A 16,977-nucleotide genomic window follows, 5' to 3' on the forward strand; every position below is an offset into this window, starting at 1 on the left:
AATAACAACAGCACACAACAAACCACCGACACACGGTGGCAGCCATAATCAACACCGTTCTTCATTGCGTTACTATGAAGCTGTTTTACGGCAGTGGGCCAACTGCAAACGGCGCGTTACTGCCCCCTGTCGACCCGGAGTAAGAACTGCTTTTACAAACATGCTTCCCAAGGAGTCTCTCCCTAGTTTAATAATTCAATATTCCTTCACGAATCATCCCCTAAAACGTACACTAGTGATTAGAAAAGTTTGGCACACTTATGTTACCACATCATTATTTTCTTCACCTATTGCAGGTAGAAATTAATTACAGAATAGACTGAATTTGATCCAGAAACGCAAAAAAACCTCAAACTTTCCAAATGTATTGAAATGTTTTTTTAATTTTTGTAAGAAAAAAAAATGGTGCATCATGGTGAGAAATTTAAGACATGGAAAACGGTGGAAATGTGTTCATTGCACAAATAAAGCATTATTTAACTAACTCTGAAAGTAATGAGCTTATGTCTGAAATATGTGTACAGTTTTCAACTCTGTCAAAATATAGAATTAAATAATTCAGCACTAAATCTGTGAAAAGTAGATCTAGGTATTGTGAATAAATATATGAAACTAACAATGTTAGTGAAAGATTCACTGACTTAATACACAGAAAGTTAACAGAGACTTGTTCTTTTCTGAAGGTAAAATCGATTTAATATAATTACATCTACATTGTTCTATTTTATATTATTCTATTTTACAAATTTGTCACCATGTTGGTAATTTTGCAAAATGTAGAAAATTGTGCATAAGCAAAACAAAACATATAATAAAAAAAAAGAACCAAAAATGTAAATCTTTAGCAATTAAGAAATAACTAATAAAAGTTGACTTTTCTATTTATTCGAAAAAAGAAAAAAAGATGATAGTTTGAGATGAATTGAAATCTCATTTTTTTTATTCAAAAACAAAATATAAACCACACTACAGTTTTAAAAAGCATATTTTCTCATTTGTACATAATATTTTAGTGTTGAACAAGCTTTTTATTTAAATGGCCACATGTGAACAAACGATCACCACAAAGACAGTGAAATCAAGTCATGGGAAGGTCAAGCTTTATAAATGTTCCTATTCCTGGGCAAGGATGATGTGAACCTGTTTCAGTAATATCTGAAATGCAGACCAGTCTTATTGCCTTTTAAAGGGGTCTCACTCTAGGCCAAAATAACCATATATTTCTTGTCTGAATCTACACAACACAATATGAATCACACTCTACATGAAAGCTCCATTAGAGCAAAATACATCCACCCAATTATGCTTAAAACAATCCCTTGGATAATGAAGGAATGTAGTGCTTGATCATCTTTTTCTTATGGCTGACAAAACCAGTTCAAACCCATAAAACACTTTAAAAAAAGAATATAAAAAGCCAGAAAACATAAAGACTTGGATTAAGCTACACATTAGTTGTTGAGTCCACCCTTGAATAATCTTCATTAAAGTTATATCTTATTAGGTTTTGCGTCTCAGATTTAACTGCCTGGTAAAGTTTTTCAAAGTTCATCGTTGAGTGTTTTGGCACAATATGTGGCTGAAATAAATGTAGCATGATATGTTCTTTCTTTAAATAAGCAATTCAAAGCACTACTTGGGCTGTGTACATTGTGCTGATATGAGGAACTGGCTAAATGCAACCCACAATTGCCTAAACCAACTACTGTGTAATGTCTGCTAACTACAGAACTGTTGTTTACCTTTATATCTACAATAACCATTCTTGAAATCACAATTCAGCTTAATATTTTTTCCTGGGTATGTTTCCATAAAGCCTCTTCGCCCCATCTTAGGGAACATCGCACCTGAGTTACATTTAGCACGTACTTCAAAATCAGGGACTGCATTCAAGCTTGTCCAGTCAAAAGAAATTACGGCAACAAAAAAAATAATTAGTAAGAAGATTTTTCTTCTTTTTGACCCGGAATATAACAGCCTTGAGAGCAGCAGCGTGGTCACATATCATATCTGCAGCACTAACCTCTGAAATTAAGATTTTACAAGTACAAAGGGTCTCCACCGCTCCATTAGCCACACAATACACACACTCGTTTTCTCACACGCAACTCCTGCAGCAATTCTCTTTTCTTTGCTTTTTTTGGATGTCATTAGATGCCAGTTTCTATACTGTATATTAAACCTTGACGCTTAATTGATTTCCTCTTCCCATATATATCTGACATATTGTATGCAAGATGCCGGGCAATGGGCAAATATTGCCCCTTAAAATGAAAAAGCCCCAACGTGAAACAACAGAACACAGTTTGGTCCTTTTCATAAAAGTTTTGTCGCTCAATAAAGATTCTGCTGCAGAGCAATTATTGATGGCTAGTCTGATATTTCAAGATCGTCCCTTAACACAATCTGACACAGAGAGGGCCATTCTTTAATCTGAAATATGTACTACAAATTTCCATAGCTCATTGACCTCTCATCGATAGGACCAAGGGAATGGAGAAGTAGTGTGCAACAGGATTTAACAATGAGGGATCTACGGTGACTGAAACAAGCATGACCAAATGACCAGTGGAAAGATATAACTTATGAGTGTGACTGGTGCTGTGGCACGACGGTTGAAATAAAAGATGACGTTTTGAAAAACAGAAGACGTCGACAGTTATGTTAGGTGTAGCCGCGCTGCTCCTGCTGGAGTTCGGAGAGGGAATCCCCGGTTTGTACACATAACGGTCTTCTGTCAGTATGAAGTCCATTAGAACCACTATGTGCTCCTAGAGGGTATTATTCTCCGGGGAGAAGAGAGCTTCCAGGCCCAGTGCTTCACCGCTCTGCACGTCTTTGTCCGGCTTCGGCTTTTTGAAGAGCGATGGAAGATTCCGGATGTGAACCTCCTTCCTGAACTGCTGGCACAGAGCTTTCTGTTGGCAGGGGACAGAGAGAGGAGAGGTTAAACACAGCTATCTGAGATCTACCAGAGAGAATTTCATTAGATTGTACAGCTTCATTGAGCTGCTGCACTGTTTTTTTCTCTTTTTTTTTTGCTGCAGAGCACAGAAGATTTACAGCACAGCCAGAGTCACACTGCTGAGTAATGCCTTGCTCTGTTAGGCCAGTCTGTGACATCTCTGATGAGCTGTCTGCAGTGGGATACAATAGAGGAGCACTGCTCTCTAGTGGCTAAATGTGGCATTACCCCAACTGTTCCTGCAATGAGCCTCTTGAACTGGTCTTTCCTCTTCTTCTCTCCAAGCTTCTGGGCATTGGGGTCAATGAGCTTGTGATCATACTGGTCCAGGGAGTCCACACTGATGTTTGGGATCTGGGTCATCACCAGTCTCAGTTCAGTGTAGCGAGGCCGCTAAGACAGATAGGCAGACAGGAAAGGAGTTTTAAAAAAATAAAGGATTTAACTTAAAAGTCCCACGGATGATTATACATTATACCTCTAGTACTATAAGAATTTAAGTTGAAACAATTAGTTGATCGTCAGAAAATTAATCAGAAACTACTTACTGATAATTAATTCCTTGTTTTTTTTCATGCAAAAATCCCAAATATTTAAAGATTCCAGCTTCCCAATTATGAGGATTTTCAGATTTATTTTTCTTTCTTTTCAACTCTTGATGCAATTTGAAGTTCATTTTAAGTTTGTTTCTTTTATCTGAAATTTCTCATTCCGTTTTTTAACTTTTTGCTGTTTTGTTTTTAAATCTGTTATTTTTGCTTTTATGTGTGAAAAGTTTTTTGCTTCCATCTTAACCAGGACTCCATCGGAAAAGAGATTTTAAAATCTAATATAATGAATAAATAAAAAAACCTGAACATCTTTGGGTTTTGGAATGCAAGTTAAATAAAAAGTACTGACATCTTATAGACAAAAGAATCAAGAAAATAATAGTCAGGTTAAATGATAATGAAAATAATGGTAAGTCGCAGTCCTGGGTGACTTCTTTAACTGATCTATCAAAGGCAGAAATAAAGAGCAGATATGGCAGAGAGGACTGCCTTTAGCCTCACCAGGTTTTCATAGATGAGCATTGCCAGCTGAGAGAGGGTGGTGTTGCAGACCTCATGCTGCCCATGAACCTGAAGGCCTCTGAGGACACTGGTATAGAACCATGTGACCGCCTCAGGAAGAAGATTACCCACTATGACCTGAAGAGAGACAGAGTGAATGTGTGACAAAAAAAATTGAGATATATGTGGTAAGATACTTTTCACAGCCTCCTTTCAAGTCACAGGCGGTGAAACATTCAATTAACTAAAAGAGCTTGACAAAGGCATAAAGAGTGCATTAAATGAGAATACAAATACATTAGTGGTCAGAGAAGTGTTAAAAGTTTATATTAAAATACATGACAGGTACTTCCTGTGTATCCAAAGCCTAAAATCAGCTTATTCCTCCGTGCTGTAGACTTCCATTGTTGCCAAGAAACTATTTAAAATCAAATGCACTATTAACTCTGGTCTGAGAAACATTTGCGTAATCCTACAGTGCCCTGCTGTCTGAGGAAATAATTTTTATTCAAAATGAAAGTATATAGTTAAGGGCTATCAGAATTGGCTAAAAATGATATTTGAATATTTGTTCTTAATAAACACATTGGTTTGTTCTATTCTAATATATATATATATATATATATATATATATATATTTATTTTTTTTGCCTGTTATGTCCATGACTCCAAGACACTGAGTGGTTTGTTTACATGTTATAACGTAGCGCTTGCTTGCTGTGGCTAAGTTCTCTGCCACCAGTACAGCTGTTGTTGATTATTCCTCGTTCAGCTTGACTTAATGTGACATTTTATTTTCAGTTAATGAAAAGGACGTAGTTTGACTCCCGTCATGCGGTGCATTTAGTCGGAGCAAGGCAGAGTAGTGCTGCTTTTTATCATAATCTAATATTTCTTTTAAAGTGTTTTTTACTATTCGAATATATATCCTGATTTAGAATATTTAATGACAGACCCAATATATTTGTCCACAGCTTTGAGAGATTTACATCTTCAGTAGGAAAGAATGAGCCTGGTGCTGAGAGCCATGGACAGGGTAGGGAAAGTGTTACACGAAAGGATAAAAAAACAATACATACATGGGATTGTATTGGACATTTGTTGCATTCAGTGTCTACCTGCCGCAGAAGTGTCCAGCAGACCATTGAAGCAGTGCGGTGACAGTAAGTGGTGTCCTTCCATGATAGAGAGGTGAAGGAGAGGGTCAACAGGTTCATATAGATGCTCTGGACCAAGAAAAAAAAATGGAGGCATTAAGTTTATATACGGCATTTAATCAGTGACCATTCTGTCCTCTGGATGTTGTGCGTCTTAGGCTCACCTCGTGTTTCAACAGGCATTTTCCCAGCTCAGTCAGCTCCTCTGTGGGCTGGGCAGGAGACGCCGCCTGCACTGAATCCATCATGTCTTCCTCTACAAGAGAATATTTCAAGCAAAGCCAATGAGACAATTTGTCAGAATCAAAAAACACAACAGTCTTCATGTCTTGTATTGCTTCGTCATTAAGATTGTGGGTATTTGAACCCACCTGTGGATTCAAATATTTGAAATGTGACACTTACCATCCATTTCCTCCTTATTTGCTGTTGGTTCAGGCACTTTTTTTGTAATACAGCTCACAGCTAGAAGACAAGAAGGAAGAGAAGTATTATGGCCCCACAATAACTCAACTCCCCATTTAACAGTCAGTCTTGGAGTAAAAGCTGATCAGGCAGTTGTCTGCCATTTGTTGTTGAAAATCCCATATATTTTAGTACATCTTAATACCAACATCAAAAAATCCCCCTAAAGCCCAATGTCCTGGCTATTTTAGTTTGGGAGGGCACAGTGGAGGTTAACGATTTAAAACCAAAGCAAGTGGGTTGTAAGTCACCCAAGACAAATCCTACTGGAGGGAACACAGTCGTCTACCATGTCTATATAGAGTCTTCGCTGTATCCAGGATTTATCGCTGGTATTTGCACTTTCCTGATGCGCTCTGAAACCATTCTTAGCTTGTGTAGCTGGCACGAACCCAAGCTTCCCACATGAGTAAAGTGCATTAGCAGTATGAAGGAATAAGCACTGAGCTTCACTCAATGCTTCACTCTACAGCGGGTTTAGACAGGGACATTATATTTCTGTCATAAAACAACTGTAAAACCATTGTGATAAAAATAACTCACTTTTACAAAAAAAGATTAAATTTTTTATCAATACTTGTGACAACAATTGCAAAGTGGCTGGCACATCTTTCACTTTTAATTCTTCAACTTTAGTTAATTTTCAAAATAATCTGTTAATAGAAACATTTTCAGGTAATAGTTGTCATTTAATCAAGTGTGCATTCATCTGATGTATTTCCAAGCCTTTATATGTTGTCACATTACAATTCACTTTAGTGTCTTTGTAACACAACAACTGTTTGCTATGCCCGTTTGTAAATGGGAGAAGTTACTAGAGATGCAGAAACTTACAGAGAAGATCCAGGATCTCCCTGCTGACCAGGCGTACCAGCTGCTCCTCCAACATCTCCTGCGTCACCTGGCTCTCCTGACACACCACCTCCTCCTCATCATCCTCACCGCTAATAACACAACAAACAGGTTACAAGTCGGTCCACAGAACCAGTTTGAGGGTCACCAATTATTAAATATACAGTATATGCGATAGAGACGTTTGAGTGAATTGAGAAAAGCTCTTAGCTGCATAAAGACTCAAAGGGACTGTTTCATAGATATTTTACAATAAATGGTATGTTGTTCTCCAGCTCAACAAAATACTGGCATTTCAGTGTGAATTGTGATTTTTATTTTGGGCATTCATGTTCAACTTGAGTGTTCAATTAATATGTTCAACAACAGCCTCCATTGTGACTCAATCAGATTTAATCCGAGGACCTAAGGGAGCTACGTTTTTTTCTTGTAAAATACATAATTTCCGTCTCCTTATATATACACACAAAAACACTTACAGATACAAACATTATCCCACAACTTACTTGACAGAGCTCCTCTGGTTGATGACCTGCCACTTGACGTTGAGTCTCTGTAGTATGAAACAGAAGCAAAGAGAATTGGGAACAAAAACAACAGTGAGTGAATACAACGTATCTAGTGATGAGATTAAGGATAAATGTTACAGAATGTAAGTGTGGAGATCTGACCTGCTGCATGTAGGCGAACAGAGGTCCTAGCAGGGGGCAGAGTAGACTGTTGTAGTACTCCTGAGGACATGATAGCACCAACTGCCTCACGAACACCCGTAAACTTATTAAGGAAATATCATGTTAACATGAAGCAATAGCTCAGTGTTGTTCATGTAGAGAAGTACACGTTTAAAATGAGTCAAAGAATAGATATTTAAAAAACTGGTAAATCAAATGAAGTGAACGCAAATAAGGATATGAATCATGGGGCGAAGTCTGTGATCAGGCACACAGTCGAGGGAGACAAAAGCAGACCCAGCTATTTCTTCGCTCAACCTCTCGATGGTGTAGAATTCCTGCTGCAAGGACACACCTGCATTTCCCAGGACATGGAAGCTACAGAGGTAAAGAGAGCAGAAGAGAAAGTAGAATTTAATCTGCAACGTCATGTGAGCTATGAACAGTACAGAAGAAAAGTTTGGGGGAAATAAGTCTCACCAGTTGTCATACAATGTGCAGAAAAATCCCTGCATCCGCTCCAGGTTGGTTCTATACACAGGAGAGTCATAAATATCCAGAAGATGCTTAGAGAGACCTGGAGAAAGCCCATATTAAGAGGGTTTAACCACAGTCTTTTTCAGTTGATGGTTCACTCATGGTCAGAAAGCATTTGTGGAGAAAGCTCCTCTTACCAAGAACCACATTTTTATCCGCATCCATCACCTCATGGGCCCTGGAGTAAGTCTCACTCAGACGAGCCATGTTCTCTGGCAGGAACAGACTGTTGTTAGTCCTGCAGCGAGAAGCAAAGAAAAGAAACAGATCAGTATAATAGCACAACGTATTTTGAGACACTGTCAGACTGACTGATGACCCTTTTAACAAAATGACCCATAAACAAGTGCGTCCTAGAAATCAAGATTAACATGTTTTTGCACACATCACCCCATATCCTGAGCAACTGGCCTCAAATCTGCTGATCATATTTTCATTTGGGGGATAATACAGTACCAGTCAAAAGTTTGGACACACCTTCTCATTCAACTACTTTGAAGAATCTAAACTATAAAACATATTCTGGTTTGTTGAGCATTTGTTTGTTTACCACATAATTCCATATGTGTTCCTTCATAGTTTGGATGTCTTCAATATTAATCTACAATGTAGAAAAAAATAAAAAAAATAAAGAAAAACCATTGAATGAGAAGGTGTGTCCAAACTTTTGACTGGTACTGTAGATGCTCAGGTGTTGGTTAGCCCAACACAGTTCTCCACATGGCTGAACACAAGGTTCTGTGCCCTCCGACAGGCGTACCTGATTAGAGCCAGCAGGTTTGGCAGCAAGAGCAGAAACATGGCAGTGCAGGGGTTTCTGTAGATGGGAGCTCCAGCAGCGGTGTAGCCCATCACAAAGCCACCGGCCTTGGCTTCCTCCAGGTCTGCAGGCCAGCGTGCCCGCTTGACCACTCCAATCATGGCATACAAGAAAAAACCCAGCTAGGGGAAGGTCAAAAAGAAGAGATAAACTGTTGAATAATGGTTCTTACTATAGGTAACTAAAAGCAAATTGTAGCTATGCTAGCGAAAACTAATGAAATTCCAATTCTCATTCCCTGTGTAGTGCTACTTAGCAAATGTTAGAATGCTACCTAGGCTTGGGGGGTATGAGGAAATCAAATATCACGATAGTTTTTACCAAATACCTCAATATGGAAACTGCAACGATATCGTGGTGTTGACTATTAATGCTTTTACAAAATATGTACACATTGAGATTTTTCATAAATAAGCAATCCGTAATGTGTAAATAATGATTAAGTAGATTAAGGCAAATAATGACACAGCTGGAAGAATCCGGTAAATTCCGAAAATTTATCAAGACCCATCATCATGAAGGACGTCCCAATTCTTTAAAATATTCTTTACAAAGGACAATTTGACACGCAGACTGGGGGAACCAGGGATCCAATTGCCGATCTTTCAGTAAGAGGACAACACACTCTACTCTCATGCCCCCGAAAAAGCTGCTAACATGCTTGTGTTGCGGATTATTTAAATAGAAATAGTCTGAGGTGCGCAGTGGTTAACTTAAAACTTAAAAATAAGCTGCAGTGTCTTAAACATAAGTGTGACGTAAGCAGGTCTACATTGATCTCAACTATCTACAACCAAAAGCCCAGTGACAGAAATACTTCAGTCCTGAGAGCTCACATACCAACTCAGTCTACATCTACACACTTACCCGGCCCCTATTAAGGCCCGCAGTGTCTGCGTCTCGACTTTGCTCATTCACCACCTGATCAGCACCGACAAAGGACAGGAACATGGCAGGGTCACACAGCACCCTGAAACACAAAAAAGGGATAAAAGTCAATTATCTGCCATGAAACTGAAACTATAATGTACAAAATGACCAAAATAGAGAGAAATCAAACGCACTGCCTCATCTCAGCCGAGGTCCATTCTGCAACCACTGAAGCCATCAGTTCATCTAGAAAAGCCTTCTGCTTTGCAAAGTCTTTGAACTGGTTGCTGATGAGCACCAGAGCTTCCATCAGCGAACATTTCTCCATGTGAGAGAGCGTGGCGTCGGTTGAGAACAACTTCTTAACGTGATTGTAGAACAAGTCAAAACAAGGCTGGAGAGGAGAAAATAAAATGATGTCAATGTCACAAACATCGAGTCTTATCCATCAGCATGCTGTACTTAAGGTAGACATTTTATGCATAAAATCCACCTAATGAAGGGGAGTATAATCCATGTAATTTCACTATAAATAGGATGAATTGACATTTACCAGGATGTACTGTGGGTAGTCCCGGCATATTTTGATGATGGAAGAACAGGCGTGCCTTCTCACGTTCATTACAGCTCGGGTCCGAGGTGCCTGAAGAGGTCAGTTGGAGAATATTTTTTTTTTGGGTCATGGACAAGAAGAATGAGGAAAAGTGCCAATATTTGGTTCTCTGAATTCCACTCACCTTACTGTCCTGTCCAACCTCAAATGTTATGGCATTAAACAGCTGTAGGGAAAAAAGAATAAAATACTGTGGGGTCAGTGTTCATGATAAATACTTGTCATGCAAATGCAGAAACGTAATAAATGCAAAATGATGTGACCGAAATTGATATTTGCAAAACAGTTAAGCTGTATTTGTCAAATTAAGACACTGTTCTTGTAAGACTTCACAATAATTCTATACTTAAATATCCTTCACAAGTCCACAACTACAGAAATCATCCCATTGAACAACCACAAGAAAACACTTGATATTTACACACCATCAATATTCCTAAACAATAATAATAATACATGTATTGTATATAATACACATAAATAATATGCAGTGACCAGTGACGACTCGGCTTACCTTGTATAGAATCGGTGGCAGGCAGGGCGGCCTTTGTTTAACAAATGGGAAGAGGGACGAGATGTTGGTGAGCAAACAGGACAAGATGAGCGGGTCTTTGGTGTTGTAGTTCAGCACGGCCTGCAGCAGCTCCATGCTCTGATCAATGGGCAACTTCTACACAGTAAGAGGCAGAAGAACGATCAACATCATTACAATCAACATCATTTTCCTCACACTGTTTCGTTATACTACATAAAATTGTTTCTGTTACCTCCTCCTCCATATTTTTGAGGATCTGTGCGACCACACACTCCATGAAGACGGTCATTGCATCCCACTGGACCACTGATGGAGATAAGAGGGAGCACAGGCCCTCAGCAGTCTTAGCTAGTGAAGGGCAGAGAGAGAAGATAAGTCAATTTGCTGCATGTAAGAATTCAAGAACATCAACATGTATATGAAACTAGTTTTTTTTGTGTGCTTAGTATAACAAAGGCCCTTTAATAATATTGGTCAAAAAAAGTTCAAAAACATATTTTGCCTATGCATACACAGTCCTACATCACTATCAAAATGAGTCTGTTTTACCTGAGTGGTAAATGGGGATTGCTCTAGTAAATTTAACCAATGTGACCTTTGTTGTTGTCCAAATTTAGATCTATAATGCTGCATATTTTACATGTTTAATTAACCAAACCCACCACAACACATGCACAGAAAAATACTCCCCTACAAGCATCAAAAATGAGGACAATCACTTACATGTTGTAGCCCCCGTATCAATAGGGCTGGCAATCTGATACTGTAACCAGTCTGCTGCTATCTGGAAAGCCTCCAGGGGGACAATGCGACATGCAAACCTCACGACCTCTCCCTGCTGCGCTCGAAAAGCTGTTAAGTGTGAAAATGCACTGTGAAAAACATCACGGGATAAAATAAACAGAACTGATCTTAATTAAAGTAAAGCTAAACCCATAATACTTACAATTTAAGAACGAATTGAAGTCTTCATCGCTGTCAAAGTCCACACGGGAGTACTCGCAACTTGGGTTGTTGTTTTTAGATGGAAATCCAGTCTGGAGAGAAAGTAAAAAAAAAAAATGTTTTAAAAAAACTTTACACCTGTTTGGCTTCCATGTACACTGGGAACGGAAGTAGTGACATCAGGGTCTAACCTTGACTAGGTTGGTCATAGACGCTCTGAGGTATTTGATGGCCATCTCGACAACAACCGGGTCCTTTGACAGAGTCTCATGTCTGAACAAAGCTCCCCAAGTGGCCAGAGTAGACGACTTTAAAAACTGAGGGGAAAAAAAGAGGGAGAAAATCACAAGGAGGAGAGATCAAACACAGCTGAACGATACATATTCTACTGATTTAAATGCAGTTAAAATGATTGTCTTCTCACCTGACTGGAATGTGTAGTGAAAGCTAAAAACGCTTCTGTGTACTTGCTAAGATTAGCGGGTACCTCGACCTCTACATCTGAACCCTGTGGAGACAACATGAAAGAGACGAAACAGTTAAGACATGCTTTTTTGTGATTTTTAAATAATGTGTGTATTGACAATTGATAAAAGTATTGATAAAAGACAATGTGACCAAAGAAATGACTGCGTAAATACCACTAATGCGCAGAGTTGGCCTCCCAGAGCACACAGGACCTGACACAGCCTCTTCAGGAAGACGTAACGCCGCTCCACCACCTCCACCGCTCTAAAGTGATATACACAGGACCATAAGTCATAGATATATCCACTGAATAAACGTGCTATAATGTATTTTTATGACTGCTTTATAGTGAGGAAGGTGTGTCACGTTACTTACTGTGATTCAGCGGATTTCTTACATATTGCCAGTCCATCTGCTGACCTGTAACCAGACAGACACAAACCATTCAATAACTGGGACAATAGTATGTTGAAGCCTGTAAAGAAAAATGATGGAGAGCAGCAGTTGTACTCACTGGGCTGCAGAAAGGATGTAGTCGATGGCCACATCATCAAAGAGCAGCATGAATGGCTTCCTCTCCTCCAGCTTGCCCTGTGGATAGAATGACACAATTTATAACACGTCTCATTATTGTTAGTTACATTTAAACGTTCTAGGCAGTAACTAAGCATTCTGTAGCACGAGTCAGCTGATCCAAGGTTCGATAAGATAAAGCTCATTGTAGTGGGGAAAAAAAAAATGCAAAATTGGTCCGATTGTCCAGGAATTCTGTAAAAAGAAATACTCTCTTACACATCTCTCAGTTCAGGAGTTACAGTCCAAACGAGGGGTGTTATAAATAGCCACATGGTGGCGCTATTGCTCTCAATCTGCAGCACTTCTTTCCATGGCCCAACTTTCTGACAAATTCTATTCAAATCTGGTAATCTGGTATTTCAAAAGATACCATACAGCAGTAGCCATCTGACAAACTAAGACAATAAATGAGACTTAAAGAATATACTCCTTACATCTAGCATTATGGTTCTAGCATTATGGTTCAACCATGAGGTTTCAACAGCGTGTTTTTTCCCTGCAACTCACCTTCCTGCTGATAGCGATGAGCAGACACTCTGCTGCCTCCAGCTGCAGCTCGGGTTCACTCAGCAGCAAACACAACATCTCCAGTAGATGACAGTTTCCGCTAGTGATGTGCACCAGAGACACCCAGTCTATGTAGCCTGCGAGTGTATTCAGCGTAGCCACCGCGACTCGACAGTGAGCTCTGGCCTGTGTGTGGAAAATGAAGGTTAGTACCGGTAATCAAGTCCATAAGAGGTTCATTTAAGAGCAGTGATGTTTACTCACCTGCAGTTCATGTCCGGGTGACCCATTCTGGATAGAAAATAAATCAAAATGTTTTTTTTCATTAAGCATCATAAATAGTAGTATATCAATACGATGCGAATAACACTGAGAAGTAAATCATAATGCTACTTATTTCTTCAAAAGTTAAGTTAAGACCCCACTCACCAGTTTACGGTAGTCCTCGACATTAACATGCAGAATGGCCATCATGAAGCTGAAGATGCTTTCCATGTTTTGGGTGAGTGTCTGCTGGATGTCTCTGCGTCGCTGGGTGGGCAACGTCTGGAAGGAGATCACATCCTCCGCCAGCCTCAACAGGATCAACATCACCAGCTCTGTCTGCGCCTCCTAGGAAAGTCACGTGTAGTGCATTTTTTTCTTTTAATATATTTACTTAAATTTGACTTAACAACAGGATTAAAGGGCTGCATCTTTGGGCCAAAAATAAAGTTTCCACTGATAAAAAAAAAAGAATTAAGAGGACAAGATGTTGTTTAGGTTGATAGTTGCTGCACTTATCCCACAATTGCTTATATCTACCAGCAGCCAAGTTGACATGATGATGCCACATGAACATGAACATGACTTATCAACTGGTACTTATTTGCATATGAATTATTACATCATTTTATTCAAATTGCATGCAAGCTGGCAAAGGATACGACTGATGTGCAGTAACAAACCAAAGACACTACACAAGTCACTCACCCCATGGCTAGTGAGAGCCTCCATCTCTTTAAGCATATCTGGCCAATGCTGAGGCCATTCCCTCTTTATCATTTCCACAGTGATTCGTGACAGGACATCTTTGATGTGGCTCTCCTCCTCCAGGATAGGATGAGTACCCTGAAAACCCCCCAAAAACACGTGTCAGATAAGGGTTTACGACTGTGACAGTGAGACAGAATTTAAGATTGATTTGAACCACAAGACAGATGGTTGTGTTGTTAACAGACTTTTAGTGTCCCACTCACAGTTGATAACAGCTGCATGGCACACTCCTTCAACTGGACTTTCTCTTGTTGTTGCATGTTGTTCCATCGAAACCTGCAAGAAGGTTCAGCTTCCTTTCAAATATGCATCTTTTATCATGTAATCACTGGTTATATTTGAGATGCATGTCATACTCACTTGATGACGTGCTCCAGGATTTGCAAACCAAAGTGTCTCACCACAGCGGGCTGTGCTTTGTCGGCTAGTCGTAAGCCACATGGGACACAGAAGGAGCTCGTCTCTTTAAACTCCTCACAAAACTGTTGTGCAAAAAAATAAAATAAAGCATGTTATATCACCGGCACATAGTAAGTCAAACTCAATATGATCAGGTTTAATAATAACACCCAGCATGTTATTACTGTCTTGCTATATTAAGAACTGTCAGTAGTAACCCAGATGTTACCATTTCTATGAATGAACGCATGCACGTGAGTCACAGTGGTTGTGGTGAGGTGATGATCGTGGTGATCACAAGTTACCGGCTAGCTCGCAAAGCATCTGGAGATCAGCATTGCAAATTGACGTAAACAAACGTCCCCGACCCGTGTGAACTAATGAACTATGGCCTTACTTATGACACTACCCCTCCGTACAACACCACCACGCCGTACCACACGAGTCTACGTTTAAAACAGCTGTAGTAAATGACAAGCTCCGCTAGCTAGCAGTTAGCAGCAGTCAGTAACGATGCTACCTTCAGGGCCTCCAGTCGGTAAATGTGTCCTGATTCTGCCTCCATCATCACATTCACAGCTGTGACAAGCTGGTCACACATGGCGGACACCTGGTCAGCCATGACTTCTGTTAAGGCAGGAGACACGAGCTCTTCTATGCAAAACACCTGCACGAGAGTGAGCTGCGTACGCTCGAGGAGGTAACGTTACCAGCGTGGACAAGAATGTGCTGCATGCGCGTTTGGACGTTTCCTCGCGCCGTCGATTGGGAATTGTGGGAGTTGTAGTCGATTTATTTATTTTTTTGGTTTTAAAGATCGTCTATATAATGAAAGAGCAATCACTTCTGGGTTGAAAACAAATCTGATCACATATGGTGCCCCAATGTGAACGCTTTATTTCATTATTCATTATCAAGGCCTTTTGAAATAATTGTTCATAAATGATTCTTATGCTTATTTATAATACTTATTTTTGTCACAGGTGCTTTATTATATCATTTCAATTTATGAAGTTCTTTGTCACCCAGTAGACCACACGACACTAATACACTGTGCAATACAATAGTTATAATAGTTTCTGTCTGTATATATAATATTTCAGTTACTGTGGATTCTTTACTGTTCTTTACTGTTTTTTACGGTTTTTTTATTGCTCATTTGCTTATTGATAATACTTATTTTGATCTTGTTTTTTTACTATGTCTCTTGTTTGCACTATCCTCTATGCTGCTGTAATCCTGTAAATGTCCCTGCTGCGGGACTAATAAAGGATTATCTTATCTTATCTTATCTTATTCAATAACTTGTGAAATCATAAATGATCAAAACTCAACTCATAATTAAATTTTAATTCATCATAATCTTTATGGAAAATAAATGTTATTATTGATCTAAATGCCTTTTTCAGTGGAGTAGAGTCCCCAGTAACCACACCCTCACCTTTCAGGTCATCAAGTTATTAGAATTAGTAGATTGTCCTCTCATCTCACAAGCAAGCAGCTGTTTTTCTGAATTGTAGTTATTCCAGCCTTAAAGAAGTGGACGGTCAAATTTGAAAGAACACTGTCAAATGTATGAAATCACCAAGATATTCACTTATGATACAGCCCCCAAACATCCAAGAGAAGCCAGCTAGGACAAAGTGACTTGTAACTAAGTAAAAGCCCAGGTGTTACTTTGGCTCTGTTCCAATCAAGTGTCCAAGTAAAGTGACAGTGAGCCTGAATGCACAGTCATAATTCATTGTATTATTTACACCTGTGCTTTTTCTACTATGCAATGTCAAAATGCCTTTTGTGAAAAACTTATATTCCCAAACAAATACTAAATTAGATTAGCAAAAACTAGACTCCCAGTAAAGGTTGGAGCTCTCAGGGCCACTGGCACTCTGGAAACCTGTGATGCAGTTGCCTGCTTTGTAATTCAGCCATCATATTTATCATGATTAAAATAAATATATGGGGAATCAAAGGATAGGTTCAACTTTTTTTAAGTCTTTCTTAAAACAGTTGTATCATTACTGTCACTCTGCTTTGGCTTAGCAAGGAGAGACTTTCCTTTGAAGCACAAATAGATCATTTCATCCCAAAGAGAGGTTAAGATACACACTTGATTTGTCCAATTCAGACTGCCGAAGCCCCATATTACTTTAGAAGCTATTTATACACAGAATATATTAAGTAATTAATGAACGTTTCTTACATCGAAATAACTTTAGAGAGGAATGTCTTCATAGTCAGTATAGACAAGGGAAACAATAATAACAATCAATAATCCTTTCAGTGTACATATGGGCATGTATTTGATTAAATCTATCATTTAACATTTCAGATGGATTTATACTTAAGGTGTGAATGCATACTCCATTTAAAAGTAAAGGATGTCAATATCAAATATCAGAGAGACGTCAGCTTATTATTTGACAATACATGAATTAAACTGTACCCTGAATCCTGTAAAGCTGTTACATGATACATTAATTGGCAAATAGTTAAGCTTCTCAAATGGG

The 16,977-nt window shown here is 39.1% G+C and overlaps 1 protein-coding gene across 1 annotated transcript; it reads right to left on the bottom strand.

Moving 5' to 3' along the window:
• Nucleotides 1-939: 939 nt before the first annotated feature.
• LOC129092069 (exportin-5) lies at nt 940-15,208 on the bottom strand. The gene is made up of 33 exons (XM_054599851.1): nt 14,988-15,208; nt 14,429-14,550; nt 14,272-14,344; nt 14,006-14,143; nt 13,463-13,645; nt 13,298-13,324; nt 13,034-13,219; nt 12,465-12,541; nt 12,326-12,370; nt 12,124-12,214; nt 11,907-11,990; nt 11,674-11,799; nt 11,484-11,574; nt 11,261-11,389; nt 10,770-10,885; nt 10,517-10,672; nt 10,127-10,168; nt 9,943-10,032; nt 9,584-9,783; nt 9,387-9,489; nt 8,460-8,641; nt 7,837-7,937; nt 7,643-7,739; nt 7,404-7,540; nt 7,163-7,260; nt 6,998-7,044; nt 6,474-6,583; nt 5,580-5,639; nt 5,339-5,430; nt 5,136-5,243; nt 4,018-4,155; nt 3,194-3,358; nt 940-2,918 (listed from the first exon to the last, which is right to left on the bottom strand). The coding sequence occupies exons 1-33, from the start codon at nt 15,087-15,089 to the stop codon at nt 2,772-2,774; spliced, it is 3,663 nt and encodes a 1,220-aa protein (XP_054455826.1). The 5' UTR covers nt 15,090-15,208; the 3' UTR covers nt 940-2,771.
• Between the last annotated feature and the right edge of the window lie 1,769 nt (nt 15,209-16,977).

The sequence above is a fragment of the Anoplopoma fimbria genome, chromosome 6 (genome assembly GCF_027596085.1).
Source record: "Anoplopoma fimbria isolate UVic2021 breed Golden Eagle Sablefish chromosome 6, Afim_UVic_2022, whole genome shotgun sequence".
Lineage (NCBI taxonomy): Eukaryota > Metazoa > Chordata > Actinopteri > Perciformes > Anoplopomatidae > Anoplopoma > Anoplopoma fimbria.

Excerpts from the sequence above, each read along its gene's own strand:
- LOC129092069 (XM_054599851.1), bottom strand. The coding sequence starts at position 15,089 with ATGGCTGACCAGGTGTCCGCCATGTGTGACCAGCTTGTCACAGCTGTG. Across the intron at positions 13,646-14,005 it reads AGGCTCTCACTAGCCATGGG|GAGGCGCAGACAGAGCTGGT; the intron begins GTGAGTGACTTG and ends TGACTTTCCTAG. Across the intron at positions 7,938-8,459 it reads AACCTGCTGGCTCTAATCAG|GACTAACAACAGTCTGTTCC; the intron begins GTACGCCTGTCG and ends TTCTCGCTGCAG.